General features: G+C 39.9%; 1 protein-coding gene across 1 annotated transcript in view; it reads right to left on the minus strand.

Annotated features, from left to right (window-relative positions):
- rtn4r (reticulon 4 receptor) overlaps positions 1–14,469 on the minus strand; it is a 22,110-nt gene extending 7,641 nt beyond the window's left edge. Inside the window, exon 1 of the mRNA XM_035657995.1 lies at positions 14,360–14,469. Within this exon, the coding sequence (XP_035513888.1) occupies positions 14,360–14,387 (28 nt within the window). The 5' untranslated portion in view covers positions 14,388–14,469. The remainder of the gene's footprint in view (positions 1–14,359) is intronic.
- Between the last annotated feature and the right edge of the window lie 257 nt (positions 14,470–14,726).

Raw genomic sequence — 14,726 nt, forward strand, 5'->3', positions numbered from 1 at the left:
TGTAATGGAGTATTTTACATTGTGGTATTGCTACTTACTTAAGATTAACTAATTAACTTACTTAACACTAATTTAATATTGCACTCCTATTAAATATGCAATGGGGAAATATATTTAAAAAGAACGCTCAAAATCGATGCAGCAGAGGCTGAGATATTCTGATTTTTATTCCCTATAAAGCTCCAGAAACGATTGATTCCACACCTACTACTGCAAATCGATAACCATATTTTTTTTGCCCTTTCTGCCTGGTAAATGCCCATGTCTTTCAAACCCCTTGACCATTTCTATTGAAGGCTTTCCATTACAAAATTGTAGTCTACAAGGGTTGAGATAATCAAGGGCTGTCACCTGAATAATTTTCTCAGACTAGACAAAGCTCTTCCAGAGCCACATATAACATTATTCAACTGCATTCATAGGCTGTGTAGTACTCCTCGTGACTGTTAAATAGTCTATGGTAAGTAAAGGATGGATACTTCTTACACCACTAACTGTATATATGAGCAGCACTCCTGCAACTATCCATCAACTTAGTTTCTAAAATGGCAATGCTTTTTCTTCTAAATTCCATTTAAAGATAGCTAAAATAGAGTTATGTATGCTTAAATGCCACTACAGTGGATTAATTGTAGTGTGGTGGCATAGAGCCACTGGATTAGGGGGCAAAAATGGCACATTCCTCATAACTCTATTGTATAGTTGGCAGCAAACCAAGTCGCCCTTCATGCTGCTACAGCTCACTATGACTTGTTCCACAGAAGGCATTGGGAGTCAACTCTACCCGTGAGGTTTTTCAGAATGGCTCAAATCCAGCTTTGTACCCGCCTCCACATGTCACGGACATGGGCAATTTTCACATGTGAAACCATGTAAAATGCATAATTCAAGTAATGTAAGCTGAAAATAATGCAGGCATCCGCCGAGCATGAGTGTGTGGGGGTGTCCAGATGCACTCTTCAAGCCACAGAGGAGCAAAAATTTGGAATGCCCTACTTTGGGTTTTGTGCCGTGCGGGCTGCCAGTAGTGCAGCCAAGCATTTTTGCTTAACAGAGTGTATAAGGCTTTATCTTATCTACACATGGCTGGAGAGAAAATAAATGAGGGTAGCTGCTACAGTACATGCCCCATGTGTCTTGGTGTTGCTTAGCTCTCAGGCAGACTTTAGCACAGGTGTTAACAACATTTTAGGAGGCATCCTCTTTTTGTTTAAAACAGTATGTATCATCCTCCTCTAAGAGGATTTGTGTGGAAGTCTATCCTGCAAAAGAAATACACATCACTGAGGAAACAGCATTATATCAGGTGAGACTCAAAATATAAAGCATCCCAACAAAGTGCTTTAACTGAATTCTAAGCTGAGTTTGCCTGGCCCTGTATGCCATTATGTATAATGTAGTTAAGTGTGTACTTCCAGGATGCATGGTAATTAAGACAAAGAGCACTGTAACCAACATAATTAAACATTTTGGTCATGAAAATTAAAGGGACACTTCACCCATTGCATTAGGCTTTGTATCGTTTAGAAAACCCAGTCATTATTTTTTGAATGGTTGTGCACCATTCCCTCATTTTCCCCTGAGACGGGGAGAAATACGGATTCAGTGGTTGCACATTCCTGCTTTCCAATGATGTTAAAAATCGTGCATTTTCATCATGGAAGCAGGTAAGTTCTCATATCTTTGTACGGAGGGGGTGAGAGCTACAAACACTCTTTTCTCGGTCAAATAGGCACCAAATTCAAAATTTATGTTACATTTCGACTACATATATAACCCACTTTCAATAAAGATTAATGTTTCCACGGGTGAAATGCTTCTTTAAATCTTGTTTCCTTTTCTGTATATTATGATTTGTCATGTGGTATCCTTGGCTGATGTTGCTTTAGTGTCTTGTAAGCCCATATGGGCTGGGCACCATAGAATGGTATACAACACCTAAATAAATGAAATTTAAAAAAAATAAATCAACCAACAGTTGGTTGGTTGGTTTGTGAGTGGTACTATGTTCATACACGTTTAAGGAACTGTAGTAATAGTTAACATGGATGGATAGTGGAGGATATAAGGAGTCCTTTTTGTTTTATCTATACAGTTCCCAAAATGCTTTGTGTGATGCGAACACAAAGTATTGCCTTGGAGTCACTAAATGCACCTATTTTTTTTCTTGCCTACATTTGTTTACATTTCGGCAATTTTGCCTTAGTTACTCACATTTCTTGTTTGCACTAAAATCACTGTTAGAAATAAAGTTATACACTGATTTATAGTTTATTTTATAAGTTTTTTGTCAACATATATCACTGGATTGAATAAGTGGTGTTGATTCCAGCAGTATGTGTCATGTGCATGTGTTTCAATTTGACTAAGTTATGACTCTGAGAAGAAGGGGTGTATTATGTTGAATGAGGTCCTTCAATGTCAGGTGCTCTAAAAAACATGATTCACCACTCCCCAAACTGGTCTCTCATGTAGTCCTGGGGCTCTCGTGTCAACAATTTGAAATTGGTGAGGATTGCGAGCCCTCACAGTTAATGTGCTGCACTGGCATGAAAGCAAATGAGGCCTAATGAATCACTGCTGTATTATCTAAAAAGGATAACCACCCCAGTAAATATTGGATGATGGCGTCAGATAATGCTAACACCTCCTCATGTGAAGTGTCAACTGGAGAGGGAAAGAGCAGTGACAGCACCCACAGACAGCCTTGTATTTTCAGGCATGTGAAGATGAGTTATTAAGGTGGTCTGAGCAGACAACATGCTTTAATGAGTGCTTACACAGTTTGATGATAGTTTGATTCCATTGTATGCTATGTCTACTTTACTGTAGGCAAAAGAATGGTTTGTTGTGCGGGCCTGGAAGTGGAGCGGGGCAAACATTACACACCACATCTTTCTGACAGCTGCATTACTACAAAATTTCTATGTCTGGCAACGGCCCGCTTAGACTGACACTCGTTGTGCTTGCTGAAGAGAAACTAGCTCCGGATGAAGTGCTGTGTTTGTGTGAGTTACAATTGGGGGAAAAATACATCAAACAAGCACTTAATCTTTGACCAGTCTAGACTAAACCAAAGTCATTCTCTGAGTAATCTGTTTAGTTGGTTTGGAGAATTGCAGGGTAGGAAAGTATAGCTTCAGGGGAAACCAAAAAGGATTTCTAAATTGCCAGCACCTTTGCTGCTTTGTTCTTGACATGGATGCTCTACTTAACCTTGCAAAGCCCTTGTGCCCAGGATAGAAACAATTGCAAGCGCACACATTAGTCATTCCAAGGTTATGCATAGGTGAATATACTGTACAGCACAGAGTGGTATTTTGAGTAGGCAGATTTCTCACTCATTTGAAAATGCAATGACTGATACAGTTAGATCCACTGCCTGAGGCGAGAGGTGTTGAAAATGAGCCTGAGAATGCTTCACAACACAAACCATTATTGACACCTTTTTTACTGCCATAATGTGTCATCTAACTTTTGTCAGTCTTCTCCAGTTTCGCAGTATTGCACTCTGCTGGATTGGCTAGCTGACTATGCAGACTGGCTGCAAATGTGTCATCTGCAATCATCTCAGACTGGCTGAGACTGGGCAAGCCCTGGAAGACATGCTTTAACCAACAAGTGTCGCAAAGAACCGCAAACATCACTGAACTCATCGTTACGTAAGTGGATACAATGCAAACTATGCCCCGTGTTGTGGCACGCAAAAAACATACACGCATACACAGATCCATATGGTTCAGTAGATCTGAATACACTTTCTGCTACAACAGTATCCACATATGCAATTAAGCATGCATATGTTGCTCATGACATTTAAACTATCCGGGTAAAAAATCAAATTAAACGCATTAACAAGACTACTTGAAACCCTGTGTTCTAAAATGGATAAAAAAACAAAAGGGTGAGTTGTCACTGCAATAAGTCAACTATTATTAGGTATTTAAAGCTGCTGAAATAGATAATTTTATATTAACAATGGATCAAAAAACTATGTGACTATGTGAAAGGAGTTGCTTGTTGTGACGAACCAACAGAGTATAATCACCCCACTCAGCAGCATTTTAGCATCTTTCAGCTTTATGTGTTTTACTGCACACAACTTGAATTTTTTTGTGTAATCTCATTGCTCTCATCAGTGTAGTTCCCAGTTGCAGCAGGCAGCTGTTTTAGTTGAAAAAGCTCTTAAACCCATTGTACACTACCTGCCCAGCACCAAACAGGAGATAAAGACTTAGCAACTTGAAGGTTAACATAACAGAGCATTCAGAACCTCAAGAAATGTTGGTAGAAAACAAAAAATCTAAAAGGAGAATGAATATTGAACCAATCAGAACACACAGAATTCTAGAGGAATGAGAATATTGCATAGGGGAATTGTCTGCACATTACCATATCAACATAAAACTTTTAATTATATGTCAAAAGTGTGTGCCACAGTTTGTTTTCTAACTATATCAGTTAATGCTGGTTTAGGTAACAAAAAAAAACCCAAATGTGATCTGGTCTTTATTCAACCAATGCATTAGGGTGTATTTGAGGATGGATAATGATTTACGCATTACATAATTTCATACTTTTTTTTTGTAGTTTTTGTACAGAGTAGGTTTTTAATATTTAGCTCTTGAATCCTCCTCTCCTCCTATCTGTGACTATTCCCTGACTGTGTGGTAGTTTAACAATTATGTAACATTTTGTTGTGGACTTTCTATGTTGAAGCTGGCCATCTGCGTCTAGTCCTCATTGGATACCTGATAAAGAAAATAAGAAAGAAGTATTCATTAAAACAACCTTTGCCAAAACATGTTGTTTGAATACAGTGAAGACTCTTTCAGTAAGTCAGATACTATCGATTTATTTTTTACAAGAAAAATACAGACGGACAGAATGACTTAGCTCACTATGAGCATGTCATACACAGTGCTCATCAAGCTGTTATTTGTGATGTTAACCACAAAGCAGCTCAGCTACACCATGACATATGGGAGAGAGTTCATTTCAAAGAGATGAAAGGAGCATCACGTGGGATACACAGCCCATGCCTTCTAGAAGACCAGGACATTTTAATCATGTGTGAATGACAAAGAGAGACTGGATTGTCGTCTAAGAAAGCGGCGTCGATAAGATCTCAAGAGGAAGAAGATGAATGAGGCAGATAACTGGGATGAGGTGGGCAGGTGGTGCCCAGTCTGCAGTCTGTGGTGACTGACTGGTTTGTTGCGGGTGGTATTTACATGGTCTATTTCATCACATCAGAATGTCCGCATGTTTAATCTCTCTTCTCATACAGTATATTCAATTACTCCATCTAACACGACACATGCTCTCATGCACCATCTCATAAGGTAGCCATTAGTTATCCATTATCTCAAATAATGACTGTTTAATTCCTTTTTGGTCCCTGTGCATGACTCATCAGACACGCAGTGAAAGGAATACAGAGACACAGTGTGCCCACAAGCATCTGTAAGAAGTCGCCAGAGGAAGAAAGACATCCTGATACTAGCAGAAAATGAAAATAAAAAAAAAAAAAATAAATAAATTAGCTAGATCATTGTGCAAGCGTTAACTAATTCTGGCCAGCTTTCTTGTAGATCCATCTATTTTGGATGTGTAGGCAGCCCTGGAGGCATGTTGACCTGAAAAAGACAAACCTCTCCCTTCCTTTTATCTTTTGAGTCAGATCCTGCAAGCAAATGTATTAGGGCCAATAACACAAGGCCTACTTCTGCTGTTCTGCCCTGTAACAAGAGCAGTGTTCTCAGCAGTGTTTTGCTCCCATCACATTGGATCTTTTTACAGGCCTTCCTTTCCAAATTAGTGCTGTCAAAGGGATATGTTGGGATTTGTTGCGCAATGAAAACTACTGAAAATCTGGTAAATATTTGTGGAGGCTGCAATACTCTCTGTGAACATATGTAGGTGGATTTTTGACATTAGTGAGGTATAGGATCTCATATCTTCTCCTGCCTCCGCATACATCTGATTCATTCTCTGTCCTAGACCTTCCACTTAAACCCAAAGCATGTGAAAACTGCAGCTTTGAAACTGAATTTGGTCGCCTCTGTTGACTCAAACAGTATTGACTATATATATTAAATCACAGCAGAGACTTGAGACCTATAAGCACACTATAAGGTCTCTATTCTCCGCTATAGAGAAATGACTACTGCAGCATTTTTACTGAAAACGAAACACCGCTGGTGTGAGGTTACAGATTTGAGTGAAAACACTCATCTTTATTTGTAAAGCAAATGGAAAAAATTGGCCGAATCAAAAATAAAATAAAACAAATATAATCTATATCAATAACCAGAAGAGGGAGGAACAGCCAAAAAGAGACATGCCAGAGTTGGTCTCAGTACTTTCATTTCAAGGCGCTGCTTGTCAGGCAAGGTGAGCAAGATTTCCAAACCTGACTTTCATCAACCCTTGCTTTGAATCCTGTCCAGAAGACAATGGTCATCTGCTTCTCTTTTTTCATATTTTCTGTTGTAAATTTCAGAGAATCCATAAGCAAGTTGGCAATCTTTCAGCAATCTTTCTCTTATCTTTCGGCAAGGGATCAGGCACAACATGACTGCAGGATCTCTGCAGTGCACCACAGCAAAGGCACACTTAGTGACTTCGGGAGCTGTATGCGTCTCCCATTTGGATTCCTTTTTTTAGTTTCAATGGGTAAGGGAGAGGGATAATGGGCATTTGCAGCAGATATTTTCTTTAGGGACATTTTCATTTTTATCTCACCTTACACCCCCCCCCAAAAAAGGTGGAACGGAATAGAATAGAAAAGAAAGAAATGGCTGCGGCCTGGCTGGTTTAATAAGCCCACTTCAGAGAGGGTCTTATAGTGAGCGCTCCCTCCTTTGGAAGAATTGTTGAAGACTTGTGCATTATTTACCACCCGCCTCAGTACTGCCGCACCCTGCGCAGACAAAGTGGCCTACTGCAAGAAAATGGATTTTTCTGCAAAGGAGCTCAGATAAGAAGGATAGAGGCAGCAAAGGATAGATAACAGAAAAGGAGGGGATGAAGACAGACAGGACCATCCCCACTCAGCCAAGCTCAGAATCAGTTAAATTTCTTCGCACCAGCCCTTCTGCCATCAACTCCTCTTCTTCCCTGTTGGCCTGATAAGGACGGTTCTTTACATCAGAGGCCTCCACGGATCAGTCACCTTTTTTACTGGAAAGGTCGAGTGCTGGCCCAAAGCTCAGCTCAAGCTGGGAAGTCATCATTCCTGCTCTTTATCTCCCAGGTGAGGGATGATCCATGGCTGAGTGCCATGCCAGTCTGCCCTCAATATGCCCTCTAACCCCTTCAACATCTCCCTCACACCTCCGTGGACTGCATACAGAGAGATACGAGGAGAGCTGGTGACGTGAGCACCGGTTTCCCAACAACTCACGGCAGAGCGGGCATCAGATAAGACCAGAGTAAAGATCCAATAGTGGCAAGTCATCACGGTGGCGCAGTAGTATCTGAGCGATGGGTTGGTCAGGCTATCTGCTCACTTCTGAACAAGTGAGCCACAAGATGAGAAGAAGGGATAAACACGCCGGCATATGGCAGCCACCTGAGACGTAAACCTACCTCCCAGGAAACAAAAAATCTCCCACAATCTGCACACATCACTGCCCTGGATGGAACACAGGTGTGTGTGTGTGTTTGTGTGAAGTTGTGTACAAGTGGGTGTATTGTTTTCACAGTCCCAAAATGACTGTAGTAATGCAAGTGATGTGCTGGCGCAATTTGCGTGTCACTGTACTATGGGGCGACCCAACTGACAAGACTTCCTGCTTTGCTTCTTGGGTAATGAGTCATTCCAGCCCTGGAGAAAAACAATCTGGTATTTTTAAACTGCATCCTTCAGCTGTTCCTTTCTCCCTGGAGCTCCAGCTTGTAAGCTCTTGGTGGCTTGTAATATGAATGTCATTTCTAGTGCTTGTGCTAATGGGCCTGATATGTCTGAATAATACAAATGCATTACAGTGCTTTTAATGGTACTTTTGGTCCGTCCGTGCCCTGCTGATTAAGACTTAATGCTCTGCACAATGCAACGAAAATACCATATACGTGTAAGTTAAAAAAATAGGAGACTGCTGCTTGCAGTGTATTGTCATGTTATAACTCATGGGTACACTATTAGTATGTGTGAGAAAGCTTTTTTCTCATCTAACCCAGCAATCTTAATTTCAAGAACACATATTCAGTCTGTGTTCCGCAGTTATATTAGTAAAAAAGTTCAAATGCATCAAGCATGTAAGTATTGATTCATAGAACAAATGTGGGCAAAAATGAAAGACAAAGAGATTCTGTCCCTGAATTACACAGCACATCAACAATTAAAAACTATTTAATTTACCCTTACATAACAACAACAACAACAAATTCTGACTCTATTTCAATGTTGCAGGTAATTGATTTCAGGAAATGTTAAATTGACATCAGTGGAAGAAGGGTTCAGACTCTTCTTTTAGATAAAAGTTGCAGTTCTGTAAAAGTCTTGTTGTCCATGCATAGCTGGAAAAAATAATTTCAAAGATTGTGTATGCATTAAATTGTCTAAGTGAGAAAAATGATGCCCTTGCTTTCAATAATTCACCATGTGTAATGCTAGTGTTTTGGTATGTATCTCTCTGATGGCTAATAAACAGCTTTGGGATTCTCGTATTTAAATGAGCACCTAACACCAGATGTTCTAGGGCAACACCACTGCAGCTTTTTCACCAACATTAGGTCATTTACTTAAAACCCAGATGTATAATCAGAAAAATTATTTCATATAAAACTCAAACATTTATTGGATTTTCATTACTGAATCCTTACAGTGAAGCAGCATGTTAATGTTGTAGCTTGTGTAGGCGGTGCTGTTTGATCTATAACAGTGCAGCATATTTGGAGGTGATCATATGTTTTTGTAATTAGTAACCATAGCAATCAGACATTTGTTATAGAATAAGAAGTATTATTTTCTTGCACATATTATAAACTGGAAATACCTTATAACTGTATACATATAATAATTATAATTAGTGTTCTGCTTCAATGAAAGAGTAACACACTGATCTTCAAATGAATATGACGTGTGGAAAGGAACTTGCATGGTTTTACATTACAATGTCTAAATTTTTCAAGTTTTTTTTTGTTTTTATAGTTGTCCACATATCCATGTCAGTGCTAATACTTCAAACATATTGCTCACTTGGCATGGACACATCCAAGGGAATGGTTGTAAGACGACATGCTGTTGTACAAAGAAGAGTTCTTTCAAGTAAGCCCCCTTTTATAATTAACATCCTTTGATTGATTGTTTGTGTTAACATATATGGCAGATTGTATACTCTTCTGTCAGCATGATGCATTTGTATTAGCTGGTGGTTTGTACTTGTGCCTCTTCACATTATGCGTATGTTTGCAGGCTGCATGTGACATGCGGCCATGACAAGAAACAAGAAAGAAACAGACAGCACAGGACGAAATCTCTCTTGATCCTCTCTCTTATTAAAACCTCTAAAGTCTTCCCTCCGTCTGCATTCTGCTTAGAGAGGCGCTAGCGTTGTGCCGCATCACCTGAGCAGCCATCACCTGACAGCAGGGATTTCAATCATTCTGCTGAGCTCGTAACCCCAACTCCACCACCGCCTCCCCCTTACTCCCAGTGCAGTCACCCGCCACTGTCACGCTAATTTACAAGTGCACACTGATGTGAGCACTCAGCTTTCTCATAGACCCCATCATGGGCTGGCAATTAAAGTTATGCATGATTTGAAACAGGAGCACAAATAAGACAATAATTGTCCTCTTTCCTGGGGAAAATCTGCTCAAAGGTCATAAGACAACAGTGCATGGTTATACATACATGTTTTTATGAAGAGAAAAATAGCTCAAAGGCAAATAATACAGAAAGCAACGACAGGTAACTGCAGTGCATCTAGCTTCACAGGTATACCAGTGCATTTCTACAGGGCATCTAGAAAAAGCTGTGCAGCAACTGAAGTGGTTAACAATAGATTATGTTTGCTCTTCCACTTTTGTTGGCTATATCTATGGTAAACCGCCTCCAGTAAAGTAGAGTAAACAAGAAGAGGCTCTGTGTCTGCTCTGAGCAACAAATCATGCTCCCACAGATTATCATTAGTCTCACCAGCCAGCAGAAAGCTAGGCAAGAGGCTTGTGCTGCAATGAATTGAACACAAATGTGTTCATAAAGAGGAGCAGCAAATCACAGCGTGTCTGCATTACCTTTTTCTGTGAGTCAAAGTTAACTAAGAGAACACCCTGATAGGCTAATCTTCATACACTATCCTCAAGGCTCTGCATGGGCTTTTGAAAACAAAGCACTATGCACTTTTAGAGCTCATAAGGAGCTTATGGAGCTTCCACACTTTCTCATGAACATGACATGCCATTTATGATTAATGGCATTACCGGCTGGGCCATGATAAGAGCTCAATTAGCTGTGTGGGCAAGGACCTTGACTCTATCTCCAATGACTAATCCCATGGCTTTTGTTATGATTAGCAAGAGCAGAGTTTTAATCTTGGCTTCTGAGTGCCTGGCATTGGCCCAAACTCAAATGATTCATTAGCAGTTAAAAATGCACCTCTGCTGTGAGTGGCACAATTCAGCACCGTATGATGGTGGCTGCATAGATGTTTATTTCCAATTACCAATCTCTGCCATTCATGTGCTTTGGCAAGACCAATGGTAATATTCATTGGTAGGAAATTAAATTAAGTCTTTTAAGTGAAATTAATTCATCCGTCCTTGTTAATATTTTAGCAAGAGGAGCCTCTTGAGAGTTACCATCCGTACTAACCCACTCATCCTCCTGGGGGGATGTCCTGCCTACATGCTTGAACCGATGCTAGTTTCCTACAAATATATTTCTATCTACAGAATCATTTCCCAGGGAGTTTAGCTGAAGCCCATAATCTCTACATAACTGTCAAACGACTGTGGATCTCAGAGTACTATAGCACAAAGAGGTCCCCTAACGAAGCTCTTAATAATTCACCAGTTATCCATTGAAAATAGTCAAGGACAACCTTTCAATCTTACAGCTATAATTTGGTATGAAAACTTTAGCGAGGCATTATGAGGATCCTTGATTAAATATTCAGAAAAAAAAAAAATAAACCTTTCGAAGAACAAGAGGAATGCTGCAAAGAGTTATATAAATTAGATGGGAACTACCATATCATACATAGGACATGCTATAGTAGTATTTATTTGTGCAGATGGAATAAATAAAGTATAAGAGATCTATTGAGGTAGTCGTTTCTGCAGTAAAAACCCATCTTGCATGATGCTGCACTTTGTAGCACTCACACTCTGCAGGGGGAAACGTAGCGCACCATCTGTTCACCGATCCCCAGCAACAAACAACAGACAAACCAACACAGCAGACAGACCAGCAGACATAGGCGGACACCACTCCCGCACCAGCAAAGCATTGTGGGAAACAGGGAGGCAGCTACATGGACGTGAGGCAGCTAAATGTGGGATGAAAGCAGTCATCAGCTGCTAGGTTTTGATCAGGAGGCCTGAGCTGACACCGCACACCGCGGAATGATGCAAATTGAGGCAGACATTGCAAAGGAGCCGCCGCGCAATGAGAGAGACTCTCGATAGCGAGGGAGCAGGAGAAAGGGAGACGATGGGTTGGGGCAAGAGAAGGAGAAAAAGAAAAAAAAGAGAACGTAGCAGCCCTACAATGAGAGCCTCAACACAGAGTATAAAAGCAGGAGAGATTAGAGAAAGAGAGAAAGACTAGTGTATCTTAAGAGACAGCCTGAAACAACGGAGACTTGACAGTGTGTGTAGGGGAAGGGAAAGAAAAAGAAAGAAGGGAGGGGAAGAAAGAGAGGGGAAGATTTGGGGATGCAATCCATTTTAAATCCGAGATGCCAGAAGTCCACACAACTCGCCTCAATCAGAATGGTAAATAGCCCAATGAATGTTATTATTGGACTAAGATTAATGTGGGTGGCTCACCACAAGCGAGCCCACACCCAAACAAATATGAACAAACGTGTGAGTTCACAGTCTGTCATATACCACTGTGAAGCAAACACATACACACACACACAATCTAAAGTGTTAAAAGATAGGAGAGGAGAGAGGAGATGTAATTGCCTAAATATGCTATGGACATGTGAGAAAGGCTTAAGCTTGCCCCCTAGTGTTCATCCCAGTCCCTGATGGCATCAGAACAACAAAGTGCAAAGAAGTCTCCATCTTAACAAGGTATTATGTATGTTATTACGTCCTAAAACCTAAGTTTTTTTCAAGCAATAGGGGGTATTAGTATTTGACCTGTTTTCAACATATATTGTTGCAATTTTTATTAAACGAAGTGTCATTTTTTTTACTATCTGCCTTTTAAAGTCTGGTTTCAAGATAGTGATGGTCATTTTAAGACAACAACAAGGAAAGCTACATTGCAAACAAGTGGAATGATATGGGCTATTTCAGGAATTAATAACTGACTCAATAATAAAAATAAATAAGAAATGAAACAGGATATATAGATAAATAGATTCCAGGAAAAGGGAATACAGTATATGGATATTTTCTGTAACTGGGCTAACAAGTATGTTGAATATAATGCAGTCTGGCATCAAAGGCCATAAACTTTGTCCAGTAGAAAAAAAAAAAAACAAATACAGTGAGAAGTAAACTTCACAGCTACTACTATAAGCCTGTGGATCAACATCAAAGTCAGCACTACATTAATAGAAAGATGCATTATTTGAAAGATAAAAAAGAATGTGATCCATTAACTAGACCTTCTTCTGCTTGGCTCTGGAAACTCTCTATTTTGTATCGCCAGCAGCAGATTTGATTTAATAATGTGCAATGATTCAACACTGAAATGTCAGCACCAGGCAAGGCAAACGAAGAAAACAAAAAAAACATTCAACATGCTTGGAGTAGGGAAATAACACAAAATTATTTAATGAAAATGAAATTGGATGAAGCAACCGTAAGCTATATGACTCAACTACCATAATCAGAAAGTTCATGACAAACAGCCCAACACTAAATTAGAAGGTATGACTTTTAATTGAACAAAAACTAGTCCCATACAACATTACGTTATACGCATATTATCCCTAGTGCAGAGAAATGTAAGCAGTTCTCTTTGTCTTCATGCAGTTCCATTTTTCTTAACCTTTTCCAGCTGCCCAGGAAACATCTGTCTGTGTGTGTGAAAAGGCATATTCATGAGCCCTCCTGTCCATGCTGTACACCAGAGAGATGTTCCAAAATCTTTTTTGTCTTTTGCATCTCAGCTAAATCTTGCAGTTTGACAGCTCGAATCCCAGTAGCCAAAGGTATAAAAGACAGTCACAACAAAAAGTGACTGCAGCAGCTTATGCTGTCATCATCTTAATGCGGTTATCAATGCTGTTTTTAAAACTATCTCTGAACAGTGTCAATATCACCGATAAGGGTAAATTCCTCTTATCATCACCTTGTCAAGAAAAAAATGTGGCGATTATATAAGCACACAACACTTTTATCCAAAGCACATTACAATTTGTCTCTCGTCACACACATACACTCACACACTGACTGCAGGGAGCTACCTTGCAAAGCACAGGAATGACCACACGGAGCAATTTGGGCTTCAGTGTCTTGCCCACGGACACTTATACACAGAATGAGCTGGGGACCATCAACCCTCTGATTAGTGTATGAAAGTCCTAAGCTACAGCCGAGAAAAGGAATTCCTCACATTTGACATTTCTGCTCGATAAATGGCTCAAGCGATTTATTGTCTGTTGAAAAACTAATCAATTACTCAAATGACTAGACCAATACATACCACAAGAGTCAACTGTTGATTCAGAACCTCACAGTTGCATTATTTTAAGACATATGCATTTGGGCCTGACTGCTGCTGTGTTATTACTCTGTTTCTCTGTTGCTTTGCAGTCTGGTGTTGCACACGTGAATAAAGAATGTGACTTAGTATTTTCTTCCTTTACTGGCACTGCAAAATACACAGACATTGCGTATATTCGTTTGTATACGTTTCTGTCCAGCGTTTGCTCTTCGCACTACCGTACAACGTATGTGCCTTGACTCTGTTTACTTCCTTCCAATTAATGCAAAACAAATATATATTACACAAACTATTGCTGTGGCTCCCTGTTTCAACATGACTGTATTCACAGTTGGGCAAAAGCATTACACACCCACATAAAACATGGCGCATGGGTCCTTTTACATGACTAACAACAAAAGTTAAGTGTCACTAAAACATGCACAGGAGGAATATACGGCCAACTTTCCCACCATCTCTATAATATCATGACACATCTGCTTATTACCCATGTTTGCTTACCTGTAAAATACACAGACATCGCATACATTGTTCCCACGTTTCTGTCCAGCGTTTTCTCTTCGCACAACTGTACAATGTATGTGCTTTGACTCTGTTTACTCCTGACAGAAGCGCTCAAAGGGTGCACTCCTTCTTGTGGCTGAAGGGAGCAACAACACTTTCCTACTACAATGCCTGAGTGCATGAAGCACTCAGTGACATTTTAATAAACATTAACTCCTGTATGGCAATGAAATGAAATGAGTTAATATGAAATAATATATATGGGTCGGGGCTTTTCCTATGAACAAAACAGTATAACTTACTCAATGGCCTTTTTGTCCTCACACTGGGAAGCCTAACACTGGAAACCCATGTCTATGATGCT

This window comes from Morone saxatilis, unplaced genomic scaffold (assembly GCF_004916995.1).
Source record: "Morone saxatilis isolate NCDOM2014 unplaced genomic scaffold, NCSU_SB_2.0 Contig16, whole genome shotgun sequence".
NCBI lineage: Eukaryota > Metazoa > Chordata > Actinopteri > Moronidae > Morone > Morone saxatilis.